The sequence below is a fragment of the Danio rerio genome, chromosome 25, assembly GCF_049306965.1.
Source record: "Danio rerio strain Tuebingen ecotype United States chromosome 25, GRCz12tu, whole genome shotgun sequence".
In the NCBI taxonomy this organism is placed as follows: Eukaryota; Metazoa; Chordata; class Actinopteri; order Cypriniformes; family Danionidae; genus Danio; species Danio rerio.
The window spans coordinates 2136456-2155147 of NC_133200.1; the positions used below are offsets into that span (position 1 = coordinate 2136456).

General features: G+C 36.5%; 1 protein-coding gene across 4 annotated transcripts in view; it reads right to left on the bottom strand.

Annotated features, from left to right (window-relative positions):
- Window positions 1-18692, bottom strand: part of slc6a13 (solute carrier family 6 member 13) — a 46491-nt gene that overhangs the window by 7223 nt on the left and 20576 nt on the right. For all 4 annotated transcript variants that reach the window (XR_012400085.1, XR_012400084.1, XM_002667362.8 and 1 more), the window contains exons 3-12: window positions 16507-16641; window positions 16231-16371; window positions 14907-14994; window positions 14466-14598; window positions 12856-12990; window positions 8022-8125; window positions 7492-7616; window positions 3198-3310; window positions 2834-2971; window positions 305-407 (exon numbers count right to left, since the gene is read on the bottom strand). Coding sequence is in view for 2 of the 4 variants with exons in the window: in XM_002667362.8 (XP_002667408.6) it covers window positions 305-407; window positions 2834-2971; window positions 3198-3310; window positions 7492-7616; window positions 8022-8125; window positions 12856-12990; window positions 14466-14598; window positions 14907-14994; window positions 16231-16371; window positions 16507-16641 (1215 nt within the window). In the remaining 2 variants the exon portion in view is untranslated. The remainder of the gene's footprint in view (window positions 1-304; window positions 408-2833; window positions 2972-3197; window positions 3311-7491; window positions 7617-8021; window positions 8126-12855; window positions 12991-14465; window positions 14599-14906; window positions 14995-16230; window positions 16372-16506; window positions 16642-18692) is intronic.

Genomic DNA, 18692 nt, shown 5'->3' on the forward strand with positions numbered 1-18692 from the left:
CTTCACTTGTTTTTAGTTTTAAATTAAACAGTCCATTTTGTCCATTAAATAATTCAAATAATTTGGATAGAATTATAAATACAATATAAAATATATAAACAACTACATTTAGAATATATTTAGTTCACGCAAATCAATATAAACATAAAATGAAAAATACAAACACATACGTAAAAACACAAATTAAATTAACACTAAACATTTTTCATACTTAAAAATATTAATAATTTGATTGATAATATGATCAAATATGTATAGGTAATATACGATATTATAAAAATGATAAAAACTAGCAGCATCTCACCATAAATCCAGGCAATGCAGACGGTCTCGAAGATGGCCACAAACAGCAGACACATGCCGCTGGCAGCGTAATAGTCGAACAGCTGGAAGACATACATTCCTCCCTGAAACAAATAATTGTAGTGCAGTTTAGATACTGATATTGTCAGAGCAGTGAAGACACAGATGTAGTCATAATTGTGTGGTGTAGACACTGATATCGTAATTATAGAGCGGCGTAGACACCGATATGGTCATTACAGAACAGTGTATACACCGATATCATAATTATAGAGCGGTGTAGACACCGATAGGGTCATTACAGAACAGTATATACACCGATATTATCATTTTAGAGAGGCGTAGAGAACAAAATAGTCATTATAGAACAGTGTATACACCGATATAATCATTTTTGAGAGGTATAGACACCGATATGGTCATTACAGAATAGTGTATACACCGATATTATCATTTTAGAGAAGTGCAAACACCGATATGGTCATTACAGAACAGTTTATACACCGATATTATCATTTTAGAGAGGTGTAGACACCAATATGGTCATTACAGAACAGTGTATACACCAATATGATTATTTTAGAGAGGTGTAGACATCGATATGGTCATTACAGAACAGTTTATACACCGATATTATCATTTTAGAGAGGTGTAGACACCAATATGGTCATTACAGAACAGTTTATACACCCATATTATCATTTTAGAGAGGTGTAGACACCAATATGGTCATTACAGAAGTGTATACACCAATATTATCATTTTAGAGAGGTATAGACACCAATATGGTCATTACAGAACAGTTTATACACCAATATGGTCATTATAGAGAGGTGTAGACACCGATATGGTCATTACAGAACAGTTTATACACCAATATGGTCATTATAGAGAGGTGTAGACACCGATATGGTCATTACAGAACAGTTTATACACCAATATGGTCATTATAGAGAGGTGTAGACACCGATATGGTCATTGCAGAACAGTGTATACACCGATATAATCATTTTAGAGAGGTGTAGACACCAATATGGTCATTACAGAAGTGTATACACCAATATTATCATTTTAGAGAGGTATAGACACCGATATGGTCATTACAGAACAGTTTATACACTAATATTATCATTTTAGAGAAGTGTAAACACCGATATGGTCATTACAGAACAGTGTATACACCGATATTATCATTTTAGAGAAGTGTAAACACAGATATGGTCATTACAGATCAGTTCATACACCGATATTATCATTTTAGAGAGGTGTAGACACCAATATGGTCATTACAGAACAGTGTATACAGCGATATGTTCATTATAGAACAGTGTATACATCGATATGGTCATTACAGAACAGTATATACACCGATATTATCATTTTAAAGTGGTATAGACAATGATATGGACGTATCAGAACATTGTATACACCGATATTGAAGTTTTAAAGAAGTGTAGACATTGATATAATCATTATAGAGAGGTGTAGACACTGATATTATCATTTTAGAGAGGTGTAGACACCAATATGGACATTATAAAACAGTGTATGCACTGATATTATCATTTTAGAATGGTGAAGACACCGATATGGACATTATAGTTTGGTGTAGACACTAATATTGTCCTTTTATAGAGGTGTAGACACCAATATGGTCATTATAGAGCAGTGTATACACCGATTTTATAATTTTAGAGTGGTGTAGACACCGATATGGACATTATAGTTTGGTGTAGACACAAATATTGTCCTTTTAGAGGTGTAGACACCAATATGATCATTATAGAGAAGCGTATACACTGATTTTATCATTTTGGAGTGGTGTAGACACCGATATGGACATTATAGTTTGGTGTAGACACAAATATTGTCCTTTTAGAAGTGTAGACACCAATATGGTCATTATAGAGAAGCGTATACACTGATTTTATCATTTTAGAGTGGTGTAGACACCGATATGGACATTATAGTTTGGTGTAGACACAAATATTTCCTTTTAGAGAGGTGTAGACACTGATATGGTCATTATAGAGCAGTGTAGACACTGATATTGTTGTATTAGACTAAGGTACATACCAATATGGTAATTTTAGAGAGGTGTAGACACCGATATATATATTAATTTGGTCATTACAGAGTGGTGTAGACACTGATATAGTCATAATAAAACTGTGTAGACTCCAATATTTTCCTTTTAGAGTGGTGTAGACATCGATATGGACATAATAGTTTGGTGTAGACACTAATATTTTCCTTTTAGAGTGGTGTAGATATGGATATGGTCATTATTGAGCAGTGTAGACAATGATATTGTTGTTTTAGAGTGAGGTAGATAACGATGTAGTCCTTTTAGAGAGGTGTAGACACCGATATGATCATTATAAAGTGGGGTAGACACCGATATGGCCTTTATAGAACAATGTATACACCAATATGGTCATAATAAAGTGGTGCAGACATTATATGGTCTTTATAGAGTGGTGTAGACAATAATTTGGTCATTATGATGAGGAATGAGCTGATCCAGTACCTCAGTCAGCATGATAAGGCCCACAAGGAAGGACACGATGGCCACCACCAGGATCAGCAGCTCCCGTCGGTTCTTACGGCGGAAGAAAGATGGATACATGTCCACCATCGCCGTCACCAGACTCTCCACACACACAAACTGAACACACAACACAACTCTGGGTTAGTGGCTTCTACAACGTACATGATGGATTATTGTTGAGTTCTTCATTAGATTTATAGTGATTTCTGCAATCATTTCTTCGAAAATTTCCATTACATTCAATGTTGCACTGTAAATGAAAACTTTAATACTCAATCCTGCAATTCTACACACACTTTACTACAAATATCCCAGAAAAGCAGAAGTGAGAGCAGATTCACACCTGACTGTCCAAACCCAGCAGTACAATCATGATGAAGAAGAAACAGGCCCACAGTGGAGAGATGGGCATCATGGACACGGCCCGCGGGTACGCGATAAACGCCAGACCAGGACCTGAAAGAGACCAGCATAAGCATTCAGACCACACATACAATTGAAGTCAAAATGATTCGCCTTCTTGTTAATTTTATTTTCTTTTTACGTATTTCCCAAATGATTAACAGAGCAAGCAATTTTTCACAGTATTTCCTATAATATTTTTCCTTCTGGAGAAAGTCTTCGGCTAGAATAAAAGCAGTTTTTCTTTTTTTTAAACCAAGAATAAAATATTATAAAAATTATTATTTACTACATCAATATAAACACCACTGCCCCCATGCCTTCTCCATGTCGGGGGGCTTTTTCAGGTTATTTATGAAAGTCTGCATCTGTATATTGTGATTATAATTAGCAGTATTATTTATTTTATGCAGATTTATGTTTGTTTTAATAAACTCAAGTGTAGATTTGTCCAGCTGTGGGGTTTTGGAGACGTCTGCATCACCATATGGGGCATAAGAACAGGACATGTGTTTGGATATAACTCGGTTTTCTGACCACACCTCATTATTATTGTTCATTTATTCCTTTGCTGGTTGAACAGAACAGAATTTAGAAATAGTTTTGGAGCAAATCTTTGAGCTTAACAAACAAAATGAAACATGTCGGCTAATAGATGTGTTCAGTGGAGTGAGTTTCCACAGTTACCTCACTCCACCAAAGTAAAGGAGTAAAGAGTGAAAATAAAGTAAAGAGAAAGTGAAGAGGCTGAATGGAGGAGGCTCGTTCTTTATCCTTACGCTGCAGATGCTCTGTTTAACTGTTTTCTCACCAGTGAAGCGTTCAGTTTTTACACTTACAAAGTCCGCCAAGTAAATAGCAAATGTGCCATGGTGCGACACAACAGACTCTTAAAGTGAATGAGAGATGAGACTCTGATTGGTTTATTCTCAAAATATGCACCATTTAACACACTGCTAACACTGCTAGCATGTTGTAAAACACTAGTTGCATGATTTAACACACTGCTAACATGTTTTAAACACTAGTAGCACAATTTACCACACTGCTAACACTGCTAGCATGTTGCAAAACACTAGTTGCATGATTTAACACACTGCTAACATGTTTTAAACACTAGTAGCACAATTTAACACACTGCTAACACTGCTAGCATGTTGTAAAACACTAGTTGCATGATTTTACACACTGCTAACATGTTTTAACACTGTTAATATGTTTTAAAACACCAGTAGCATGATTCAACACACTGCTAACACAGTTAGCATGTTGGAAAACACTAGTTGCGTGATTGAACACACTGCTAAATTTTTTTAAAACACTGGCAGCTAAATTTAACACGCTGTTAACACTGCTAGCATGTTGTAAAACACTTGAACACACAAATAACATATTTTAAAACACTAGCAGCATGATTTAAGACACTGCTAATAATGCTAGCATGATGCAAAACACTAGTTACATGATGGAACACATTGCTAACATGTTTTAAAACACTAGCAGCAACATTTAACACACTGTTAACACTTCTAGCATGCTGGAAAACACTAGTTACATGATTGAACACATTGCTAGCATGTTTTAAAACACTAGCAGCAAGATTTAACATACGGCTAACATTGCTAGCATGCTGGAAAACACTATTTACATGAGGAGTAAAGAGTGAAAATAAAGTAAAGAGAAAGTAAAGAGGCTGAATGGAGGAGGCTCGTTCTTTATCCTTACGCTGCAGATGCTCTGTAGTGAAGCGTTCTTTTTTCACACTTACAAAGTCCGCCAAGTAAATAGCAAATGTGCCATGGCGCGACACAACAGACTCTTAAAGGGAATAAGAGATGAGACTCTGATTGGTTTATTCTCAAAATACACCCAGAACTCATTTAGAGAATAAGCTCAGCCCTGTTTGACGATGCGCCGTGGCACAGAGGGTATTTTTCGGACACACCCTTTTGCGCCCTGTGCTTTAGACTTTGCACCTAGACCGTTAAAATAGAGCCCTATATTATTAGCCCCCTTAAGCAATATTTGTTTTTGATTGTATACAGAACAAACCACTGTTAACTTGCCTAATTAACCTAATTTTAAATAATTTAAAGTTTTATTCAACTTTAAATTGAATACTAGCATCCTAAAATATGATGTACTTTCACTAAATTCATGCTTGTTAGCATTAGTTAATGTACTGTGAGATAACAAGAACTAACAAACAACTTAATTTTTTATTAACGAAGATTGATAAATACTATAATAAAGTATTTGTTCACTGTTTGTTCGTTCCTGTAAATACATTAACTTATTAACTAAGTGTTATCTTGTAATTCAATATAGAGCAGTATATAATCTGGGAAACATGAACTGGTTCACATATATCGATTAAACCGGCCTTGGCACATAAAAAGAAAGAGGTCTTTTATAAACAAAGCTCAGCCCAGACGAATGTGTGCATTAGCAGAGACAGAGATCACTGCGAGTTTGTGGGCCAAAAGTCAAAGAGCTAAACATATCTGACTGGACAGTCTGACACTCGATGGAGGATTAGCACAGTGCTAGCTTTAACTAGAGAAAACCCTAACTTTGAGGCAGACCCGAGGAAGATTTATCACACAGCTAGCATGTTTTAAAACACTAGTTGCATGATTTAACACACTGCTAACACTGCTAGCATGTTGTAAAACACTAGTTGCATGATTTAACACACAGCTAACATAATTTAAACACTAGTAGCAAAATTTAGCACAGCGCTAACACTGCTAGCATGTTGTAAAACACTAGTGGCATGATTTAACACACTGCTAACATGTTTTAAAACACCAGTAGCATGATTCAACACACTGCTAACACTGCTAGCATGTTGTAAAACACTAGTGGCATGATTTAAAACACTGCTAACATGTTTTAAAACACCAGTAGCATGATTCAACACACTGCTAACACTGCTAGCATGTTGTAAAACACTAGTGGCATGATTTAAAACACTGCTAACATGTTTTAAAACACCAGTAGCATGATTTAACACACTGCTAACACTGCTAGGATGTTTTAAAACACTAGTTGTATGATTTAACAGAAAGCTAACATGTTTTCACACTGCTAGGATGTTTCAAAACACTATTTGTTTTACTCTGTGAACAATTTTTAAAACACAAGTAGCACAATTTAACACACTGTTAACACTGCTAGCATGTTTTAAAACATTAGTAGCATGATTTACTACTGCTAGCTTGTTTTAAAGCACTAACTGTATGATTTACCATACTGTAAACATATTTAACACTGTATTAAAACACTAGTTGCATGATTTAACACTGCTAGCATGTTTACAAAGAGTTATTTCAATGTTAGCGTGATTTTACTTTATACAGTTTATCATAAATAGTTCATGATAAACTACACTGCTAGCATGTTATTTGGTTTTATGTGTTAATAACATGTTTCTGGCATAATAAACCTCACTGCTGATACGTTTTAAAACACTGTTAGCATGCTTCATGATAAACTACACTGCAAGCATGTTTTTGTATGTTGCTAGCATGTTTCTAGCATAATACACCTCATGCTAATACATTTAAAATGCTGTTAGCATGCTTCATGATAAACTACACTGCAAGCATGTTTTTGTATGTTGCTAGCATGTTTCTAGCATAATACACCTCATGATAATACATTTAAAATGCTGTTAGCATGCTTCATGATAAACTACACTGCTAGCATGTTTTTGTGTGTTGACAGCATGTTTCCAGCATAATACACCTCACTGCTAATGCATTTTAAAACACTGTTAGCATGCTTCATGATAAACTACACTGCTAGCATGTTTTTGTATGTTGCTAGCATGTTTCTAGCATAAAACACCTCACTGCTAATACATTTAAAATGCTGTTAGCATGCTTCATGATAAACTACAGTGCTAGCATGTTTTTGTATGTTTCTAGCATGTTTCTAGCATGATATACCTCACTGCTAATGCACTTTAAAACACTGTTAGCATGCTTCATGATAAACTAAACTGCTAGCATGTTTTTGCATCTTGATAACATGTTTCTAGCATGATTACCCCATTAATACATTTTAAACACTGTTAGCATGCCACATGATAAATTATACTGCTAACATGTGTTTGTATGTTGCTTGCATGGCTTTATGGTAATATTTATGGTAATATTTTAATTACATGTTGCCAGATTAAATGTATATATTTTTGAATAAATAAACAGTAGCAGTGATCTGTCACCCACCTGACTCGGCCACTTCTGAAATGGGGACATTTTGTTCGTAAGACATGAAGCCTAGGATGGAGAAAATGGCAAAACCGGCCACAAAACTGGTCCCGCTGTTCAGGAAACACAGGGCCAGAGAGTCCCTGAACACAGAAAAACACTGCGTTATAAAGAAACGACTGCAAACATGAAAGCACTTTGACGAGATCAGATTTCAGAGACTGAAAAACCACACAGTCCTGATGAATCGCAGCGCTGCATATTTCACAAATTCAAGACTTTACGAACTTCCATTCTGGGAAATCTGGAGAAACTCAACTATTTATTGTGTAATCTTAAACTATGGCATGCAATGAGATTCAATGAAATGAGCACAAATATTTTCCTTTCGCTCAGAACTAGTTTCGGTACAGTTTATATAATTATCAATAACATCTAAATAACAATAAATCACTAAATTCAAATTTTAGTGATTCTACTTTTAAAAATACAATAGAACCAAATGATTCAAAAGAGTCAAATGAATCATTTCTGCAGTGTTCTCTGACCTGTAGCAGTTGTTGTTGTATTTGTTGTAGCTTCCAAGCGCCGTGAGGCAACCCAGACAGATGGCGTACGAGAAGAAGATCTGCGTACCGGCGTCCATCCACACCTGACATCACAAACACAAAACAACAACAACAACACTTTAATAGATTGATGCACAGTCAAATAAAGCAAATAATGTCTGGGATTTTTGTAAGGCAGCTCGCTTGTTTCGGTTTTAAAAAAATCTTGTATTTGTCACTTTTTTATTGTCACGACTGCAAATTTGTCATAAAATAAAATATTAAATTAAATTAAATAAAAATTGTAATAAATTTTAAAAATGTTCCCATGACAAATTGTTCATAGGGTTATATATCTATTTTTTTTTTTGGTTGTCATAATTTTGCTATCTTTTTATTTTTATTCAATTTATTATAAGATATGTTCATATATATATATCAATCAATATTAGACTTATATTAATCCATCAATTAATAACTTAATCGATCTTTGGATAAAATAAAAACTAAATCAAGATAATATATATTAAAATAAATCATATATATAAAAAATAATAATAATATATTAAGAAATATTAATATTATTATTATTATATTTATAATTGTTATTTATAATTTTATTATTTAAAAGTATAATATTACTACTAATAAAATAATAATATTAAGAAATAATAATACATATTAAAAACAAGATAATATATGTTACATATATTAACATAACACATTTGTTTTAATTCCTTTTTTTACAATTATGATGGCGTAAACGTATCCATACTGCCATATGTTTTTGATTGTCAAGATTATTGATAATTATTTTATTGTCATTTTATATTAGCTGCTGTTATAAAAAAATATTTTTTTTATAAAAGTCCTAAAAAATAACAAATAATCCATCAATCAATCAAATATCTTCGCCATTATCAGGGTTATTTATCATACAAACCTATTCACTATTTATTTTCACTGTTAGCACAGTTCGGGAGGCAAACACACTGTCAGTGTAAAACTCGACTAAAGACACATCTCTTTGCATTAGCATACACATAAAACACTAATTCTTTTGAAATCCAAATCGTTAGTCTGCATAATTTACGCCAACCGGAGCCGGGAACACCTTTATAAAGAGATTATAATTTGAACGGCTTACTTTTATGTTAGTCTCATTCATTCATTCATTCATTCATTCATTCATTCATTTATTTTCTGCTGCTTTTCCGGTGCCGGATCTCGGAGGCAGCAGTCTCAAGAGAGAACCCCAGACTCCCCTCTCCCCAGATGCTTCCTCCAGCTCCTCCTGGGGATCCCGAGGCATTCCCATGCCAACTGAGAGACACAGTCCCTCCAGCATGTCCTGGGTCTTCCCTGAGGCCTCCTCCCAGTGGGACATGCCTGGAACACCTCCTTAGGTAGGCGCCCAGGAGACATCCGAAACAGATGCCCGAGCCACCTCAGCTACCTTCTCTCGATGTGAAGGAGCAGCGGCTCTACTCCGAGCTCCTCTCGAGTGTCAGAGCTCCTCACCCTATCCATAAGAGTGCGCCCTGCCACCCTGCGAAGGAAACTCATTTCGGCCGCTTGTATCTGAGATCTTGTCCTTTCGGTCATGACCCAAAGCTCATGACCATAGGTGAGAGTAGGAACGTAGATTAACCGGTAAATTGAAAGCTTGGCCTTTCGCCTCAGCTCCTTCTTTACCACAACGGACCGGTACATCGACCGCATTACTGCTGCACCAATCCACCTGTCAATCTCACGCTCCATCCTTCCCTCACTCGTGAACAAAACCCCAAGATACTTGAACTCCTCCAGCTGTGGTACGGACTTTCCTCCAACGATGAGATGGCAAGCCACATTTTTCCAGTGGAGCACCATGGCCTCGGAATTGGATGGGCTGATTTATGCTAGTCTTGTCACGTTCGAGGTTAGGGAAAGGAGCGAGGACTCAGGTGCAGCAATAATGGGTTTTTATTAATAAAAAAATTAAAACAAAAAGGCAAAACAAACAACCCAGAGGGGGAAAAACTCTAACAAAACAAATAAACGAGCAAACAAACTTGACTGGACTGGACTGGCAGGACAAGACAGGGCTGGACACAACAGGACAGGAAACGATCGACGACGAACTGGCAAAGGACTGAAAACATGAGGGGGATTATAAAGCAAAAAGTAAATTGACACACAGGTGAACATGACAAACTAATAATGAGTTAACACGGAGGGTGGGACTAGACAATAGACGGGAGAGCGCATGACACAGAGAGACAACACAAGCCATGCGCTCACATCAAACAGGACAAGAACATGCAGCCAATGAGAGAACTCATTAACCACATGTTCATGACAAAACAAGCACAACACTGAAGCACACGACAAAAGCATGTGACCACGATGTAAACACATAGCCACGTGCTTTAACAATAGACGCAAGACACAAGCACGAGAGTCTCCATAATGCTGGACCAGGCCGTATCCTGAGCAGCTGCAATGGTGGTCATGGAGTAGTGAAAAGCATGAGATTCCTGAGGTTCCTGAAAGACCACAGTGACAGACGAGTCTTCACATTGATCCCGTGGGCCAGGCTGAACACCAGCTGGTGACCTTCTCACATCTGTAGCTTCTCCATGATGGACGTCCAGTTCTTCAGCCTCCGGCGCCTAGACTGCAGCTCTGCACAAGAAGTTTGGCCAGAGGAGAAAGGGTCTACCCAACTGAGTCTGGTTTCTCTCAAGGGTTTTTTTTCCTTCACTTTGGTCAGTTGGTGAAGTTTGTTCCTCTATCGCCACTGGCTTGCTTGGTTTTGGACTTGTGTAGCTGCACATCGACGGATTTGCTCTTCAGTGTTTGGACTTTCAGCAGTGAATATTAAAGCACACTGAACTGAACTAAACTGAACTCCAACTCTGAAAACTGGACTGACACAGTTTCAAACTACTAGAACTTCTGTGTTAAGCTGCTTTGACACAATCTACATTGTAAAAGCGCTAGAGAAATAAATTGAAGTTAGCATGATGTGAAATGGATCAACTTGTCATTTGTTTTAGATGCCGCTTCTCTAAAAGCAGATGTTGTCAGCTTTAACAAACTCATTTGGCTGCAGGTAATAAGACTGAATGGACGAGATGAAAAGCGAGCAGAATTCCAGGAGCTCCAGTATCTTTCGCCTTATTCGATGTAAACGCCTGAAACAGGTTTAGACTTGATCTGGGAAAAACACGCCGACAGTAGTTTTCCTATTAGCCTGTCACTCAGACTCTGCTTTATTTCACCTCGTGCTCCGCTGAGGGCGATGACGAGGCTTTTAAACTGTTATGACACAAATTACAAAACGTGACGCGCCTGCGGCCAGAGGCATAGCATCATTTCATCACCGCCTGGACAGAACGTCAAGTAATATACCTGTGTTTTATCGTTGTTTTGATACATCTGGGTTTTACAAACAGAACAAAGGAAGAAGGGAATGGACATAGTGTACTGTACTACTGTATATTTCAGACTTCAACAGACAGAGCGTCAAAATCAGTCGTCTATCAAATCTGAGCTTTATTTTGAATTCTCTATTGGATTCGGATCAGGTGATTGGCTGGGCCATTCTCTAGCTTGATTTTCTTTCTCTGCAAGCATTTGAGAGTCTCCTTGGCTGTGTTTTGGATCCTTGTCCTGCTGAAATGTCCATCTTCATCCTCCTGCTTATGTAGATGTTGGACTGAAGCAGCTGATATTCATTTACACTGAGGAAGGGCAGAGGCTTGCGGAAGAACTAATGAGAGATTTCAGCTGCTGTCTGGGCATTCCTTCCTCCTTTTCTTCATGTGTTCGATACTGTTTCACTCTGTCATTTCATTTTAATAGGCATAACTTAATTAGTCAACTAACTAGATTAGTTTTCTGCACATATATGGACGTCTTTGGTCGTTATCAACATCCGGTGAAAATATCAAGTCAACAGTTTTAGTATCTGACATTAAGGAATGCTGGCATACATCTGTGTGGCCGTGTCATGTCCCGTTCTCAGAAATCCCATGGTTTCGTGTCTGTTCTGGTGCCACAGATGTGAGATCTGCATCAGGAGGTCAAACGCACAGATGGACACAATCAAAGACGGGACAGAAAACAAGCTTTCCCTGCGGAGCGTCCTGCTCCGGCACCTGGGTAGACAAATCAGCTGACCTCTGACCTCCACACACACACCGCATGTTTCAGAGAAAACCATCTGCTGGTGTTCTGGAGGACATTTAATGGACATGTTGGACACAAAACTAACCTGCAGCTCTGCACTGACACTTTAAAGAGGATTCAATCAATTAAAAGCGCATAGTTGGATATTAATATTGGATTATACGGATATTATTTGGCTGAAAACCTGTAATCTGATGGTTAAAACGATCTAAACATTGAGAAAAAAATCCCCTTTGCAGTGGAGAAGTTCATTTATTCATTTTCTTTTCAGCTTAGTCTCTTTATTAATCAGGGATCTCCACAGCGGAATGAACCACCAACTTATCCAGCATATGTTTTACACAGCTGCCTTTCCAACTGCAACCCATCACCGGGAAACACCCATACACTCTCATTCACACACATATACTACAGCCAATTCAGTTAATCAGTTCCCCTATAGCGCATGTGTTTGGAAACCGGAGCACCCGGAGAAAACCCACGCCAACTCGGGGAGAACATGCAAACTAGACATAGAAATGCCAACTGAACCTTCAATGGAGAAGCTTGAGGCTAGATGTTTTTACATGTTTACCCTCTCCTCGTGCCCTAATAATTAAATGTGCATTTGAAATGAATGATTTATCCCTGTCGAGTGGATGAAGGCCGGCTGCTGTACCTGTGGGTCTGCTAAGCGTCCCAGATCGGGATAAAGGTAGAACTGGATTCCTCGAGAAGCTCCGGGCAGTGTGACCCCTCGGATCAGCAAAATCACCAGCATCACGTATGGAAATGTAGCAGTGAAATAAACCACCTGTGGAGGACAGAAAAGATGCTGAACGAGAACATACTGTGTGTGTGGATGTTTATTTATTATTCATTTAATATTTTCGATACTTATTTACTGTCACTGATTAGGGAAATTCTGAAATACATGATGTTGATTCAGATAAGCAGAGATTTTTCTATTTAACGATAGCAGACAATTATTTATTCACAAATCATGTATAGATATATTTGTACCATCACACTTCCACTTCTAACAGTGTTTTTTATTAAATAAAAGGCTGAAGAATAAAAAGATTTTCAGTTAAAGCAATGTTTTATTTAGTCATATTTTTCATGTTTTTGCATATTTTTTATTTATCATCATATAAAGATTTTAAAGAGTAATGTGTAAATCTTTCAACATATTCATAACAAATATTCATTGATTCCAAAATCATATTAAAAATATTATAAGTATATATTTTTGAAAATATTACTATTACTGATAGAGTTTTAAAGGCTAATTCATGTATGCATAAATAAAAAATTCACAACAAATAATTATTTATTAAAAATTTAATACATCAAATATTTGCTGCTTTTATTTAAATTTTATATTTAGAAATATTATTTAATATACATTTTTATTTATAATATTATTAATAATAATATTATATATTATTTTTGTAAACAAAATATTATTTCATATAAAAAAACATAAATCTTTAATAACCCATATTAATACTAAATATTAAATACGTTTATATAATAAAGATATTTCATAGACAATTAATCATTACTTTGGTACAAAAAATGTTATTATATATTCAATAAACCTGGTGAACTCATTGTATCTCTTGTAACTGTTCACAACCAACCCAAATATGTACTTTTGTTGATAGAAACAACTTGAATATGTGGAATAAGGGCGCACTCACACCATGTTATCCAAACCTTGCCCAGCCCCGTTTCCCAGTTTGTTTGAGAAGTGTGAGTGCTCTCAAACCCGAGCGCGGTTCACTTGGGCTCAGAAACCTGAGCCCAAAACTGAAGACGAGACGTGACTTTAGGGACTGTGTCATATGGATATCTTAATCATTCTTACTGTTCAATGAACACAAACTGTCGTAGTTTATTACAGATGCAAACCCCTCACTGCACAACAGCTGCACCATCAGCAAACCTCCTAATACCTGCAGCACCAGAACTTTATGATCATTTATGAGCGTCAAAAGTGGCTGATGTGTTCGGCGAAATATTTGACTGCACGCCACTGTCTATAAAACAAACGACTATAACGATATAACTCGAGCAAGAGCGCTTCTCTTCAGGTAAACTGAACAGCACATCATCGATGACGAAAGCGTGCTCAGGCACAGATTCAATGTTAGTGCAGGATGTCAGGGGAGACAGGAGGGGGGACAAGCGTGCTTCAGCACGGTTCAGCGCAACTGTACATAGTGCGAGTACAGCTTAACTGAGATGAAGGACACAGAAAGCCTGAAGTGTTTCTTCTTCTACCTTTCCGGTGGATTTGACTCCTTTCCAGATGCAGAAATAACAGAGAACCCAAGCTAACAGCAGACAGAGAACCAGATCCCAGTGCAGCGTCCCGATGTCCTCGATCCCAGACGAGATGCGCAGAACCCTCCGTCTGCACACACAAAATTTTGCTTAGGGTCAAGATCACAGCCTCGATTCTGATCATACATAAACTTTGAATGCAAAGGTCGGAAAAATGTATTTAAGAGCAAGTGCCAACTCAACATTAAACAGAAAATTGTAAAACAATCAATAACAAAATCGTAGGTTTCTGCAAATATGATATATAAAATATGTACTATTGAACATTCGGAATGTATATTTAAACAATATTTTGCATGTGATAATAATACATAGCTATACAACAAGAATATAATTTATTTATTAAAATAAACAATATCAAAAGCTTGTAAAACGTACTCCCAGAATTCGATCACAGGTGATGTGGCGTTGTCAAGGTAACTTTGGTCAACAGAATCATTCCGTCTTTGGAATTCCATGCAGGACTCTGTGGAAAACAGCAGAAGATGTAGGTGATTGATCTGAACTGGTGTTTGTTTGATCTGAACTGGTGTTTGTTTGATTTAAACTGGTGTTTGTTTGTTCTGAACTGATGTTTGTTTGATGTTTGATCTGAGCTGTTTTTGTTTGAAGTTTGATCTGAGCTGGTTTTTGTTGGATCTGAACTGCTGTTTGATGTCAACTGAAGTTTGTTTGATCTGAACTGGTGTTTGATGTCAACTGAGGTTTGCTTGTTTGATCTGAACTGGTGTTTGATGTCAACTGAGGTTTGCTTGTTTGATCTGAACTGGTGTTTGATGTCAACTGAGGTTTGTTTGTTTGTTTGATCTGAACTGGTGTTTGATGTCAACAGAGGTTTGTTTGATCTGAACTAGTGTTTGATGTCAACTGAGGTTTGTTTGATCTGAACTGGTGTTTGATGTCAACTGAGGTTTGTTTGATCTGAACTGGTGTTTGTTCGATGTTTGATCTGAGCTGGTGCATGCTTGTTTGTTTGTTTGTTTGTTTGTTTGTTTGTTTGATCTGAATGGGTGTTTATTTCATGTTTGATCTGAACCAGTGTTTGTTTGACCAGAACTAGTGTTTGTGTTTTCTGAAGTGGTGTTTGTTTGTTCTCAACAAATGTTTGTCCTGAACTGATGTTTGTTTGATGTTAGATCTGAACTGGAATTTGTTTTTCCTGAACTGATGTTTGTTTGATGTTAGATCTGAACTGGTGTTTGTTTGATGTTTGTTTGATTTAAACTGGTGTTAGTTTGACCCGAGCTGGTGTTTGTTTGTTCTGAACTGGTGTTTGTTTTATGTTTGTTCTGAACTTGTGTCTCTTTTTCCTGAACTGATGTTTGTTAGATCTGAACTAGTGTTTGGTTCGTGTAAACTGGTGTTTGTTTGATCTGAACTGGTGTTTGTTTATCATGAACTAGTGTTTGTTTGATCTGAACTGGTGCTCGTTAGATCTGAACTGTTGTTTGTTTATTATGAACCGGTGTTTGTTTGATCTGAACTGGTGCTTGTTAGATCTAAACTGGTGTTTGTTTGATCTGAAATTGTGTTTGTTTGATCTGAAATGGTGTTTATTTGTTATAAACTGGTGTTTGTTTGTTCTGACCTGGCGTTTGTTTGATCTGAACTGGTTTTTTTTTTTATAAACTGGTGTTTGTGTGTTCTGAACTGATGTTCGTTTGTTATAAACTGGTGTTTGCTTGTGTCTCTGGAGTGTCACCTGTGTTCCAGGTGTTGTTGCAGGATGACCACGGCAAATTCCAGGTGAAGGAGTTGGACAGGTAAAATATTCCCCAGGCCAGCACGATGATGTAGTAGAAGTTCAGCAGAGCCACTATCACCTGCGTGGCGTATCCGATTCCTAAACACAAATCATTAAAGCATCATGACATAATGCATAAGGGTTCATGACTGCAGAAATTTTCATCTTTGGGTGAACTATCCCTTTAAATCTTTCACACCCCTAGCCTGAGGACTGAGACTCTTGACCTCTGACCTTCAAAGAGCGGGCTGATCTTCCTCCAGCATGTGATTCCTCCTTCACTGGTGTACTGACCCAGAGAAATTTCCAGGAAAAACACAGGAATGCCGCAGGTGAACAGAAAGATCAGGTAGGGGATGAAGAAAGCACCTGAGGAGGATGAAGATATTAGTCTAAAATGCCCCATGTAGTGCTAAGAAATGTCTATTTTATTATTTGATGTTTGAGATTATCTCAATGGAAACTTGAAGGGAGGGTGGGGCATAGTGTAGCTCCTCCCCTTTTACAAACAGCTAATAGCACTTTGTTTTAATCACAGCTCTGCCAGTGAGAGTGGTTGAGCTCAAGCGCATCAAATATAAAGCCAATTAGAAGAAGAGGGCGGGGCATGGCAGACACCAGAGAGCATTTGATTAGTCAGAAGATTTGACAACAAACTGAAGTATGAGGTGCCTCGAAAAAATCGTTGATCTAATTAGGTGAAAGTAATGTTTATATGAGATATATATCTTCTAAAAGTGAATTTTGAGCACAGTAGATTATAGATATTTCTAAAACGAACATACTGATAATATCAATAAACAGGATTTTAATTTTACGAGGGCCTTTAATACATTAGAGAAGTACAGTAGAGTGTCTGAGTGGATTTTCAGCAAAGGTTGAAATGTTTCCACAGGCTGATCAAACAACAGCTGCGACCTTTGACCTCCTGACCTGCTGACTCTCTCATCAGGCTGACTGCTGGATCAACAGGTCAGTTTCACAAACAGCTGGCAAACGCTAAACACACTGCAGATCCCGAGCCCATCATTCACTGACTTCCAAGGATTCAAATAAATATGATGTTAAGTGCATATATAAAGTCTGAATTATTAGCCCCCCTGTTTATTTTTTTCAGATAGATTTCTTCAACACATTTCTGAACATAATAGTTTCAATAACTCATCTCTAATAACTTATTTTCTCTTTGCCATGATGACAGTAAATAATATTAGACTAGATATTCTTCAAGACACTTCTATACAGCTTAAAGTGACATTTAAAGGCTTCACTAGGTTAATTAGGGTAACTAGACAGGTTAGGGTAATTAGGCAAGTTATTGTATAAGGTTGGTTTCTGCTGTAGACTATCGAAAAAAATATATAGCTTAAAGGGGCTAATAACTGTCCTTAAAATGTTTAAAAAAAATTAAAAACTGCTTTTATTATATTCGAAGTAAAACAAATAAGACTTTCTCCAGAAGAAAAAATATTATCAGACATACTGTGAAAATTTCCTGAATCTGTTAAAGATCATTTGGGAAATATTTAAAAAAGAAAAACTAATTCAAAGGGGGTGAATAATTCTGACTTCAACTATAAATATATATATGTTTTAATGATGGAATAAAATGTGACAGATTAGAAAAAAAATAAATCAAAAAAATTATTAATAAATTAGAAAAAATACTAGCAACATAAATATAAATAAATTTTAATAGAGTAAATATATTTAATTAAAATAAAATGTAAATTATATTAAATTAAAATTAAATTAAATTAAATTAAATTAAATTAAATTAAATTAAATTAAATTAAATTAAATTAAATTAAGTTAAGTTAAGTTAAGTTAAGTTAAGTTAAGTTAAGTTAAATTAAATTAAATTAAATTAAAATTAAATAAAATTAAATAAAATAAAATTATCAAGATATCAATTCTGGATTTAAATAATAAATTAATATATTTTAATAAAAAAAACTATTAAATAAAAAAATTGAACTAATTAAATCTGATGACTTAAATAACTAAATAATCTTAAAGGATTTTGCAAACTGCAGGACGCGTAGTAGGAGGTGAGCTTCCCTCCCTCCAGGACATCTACACCAGGCGGTGCATGAGGAAAGCCAAGAGAAGCATCAGCGACTTCAGCCACACAAGCCATAGACTTTTCTCTCTGCCGCCCTCAGGCAGACGGTTCTGCAGCATCCGGTCACGCACCAGCCGACTGAAGGAAAGCTTCTTCCCTCAGACTATCAGGCTGATGAATACTTAACACACCCCACACAGACTCTTCCACACCCCTCACTGCACACCATCAATATGTAGCATGCACTGCACTTTAACCAATCCAAACTTGAAACAATACAGCCTACAACTATGTGGACACCTATTCATTGTACATATCGCTGTCAATTTTACATTGTCCTGTTTTTTTTGTTATT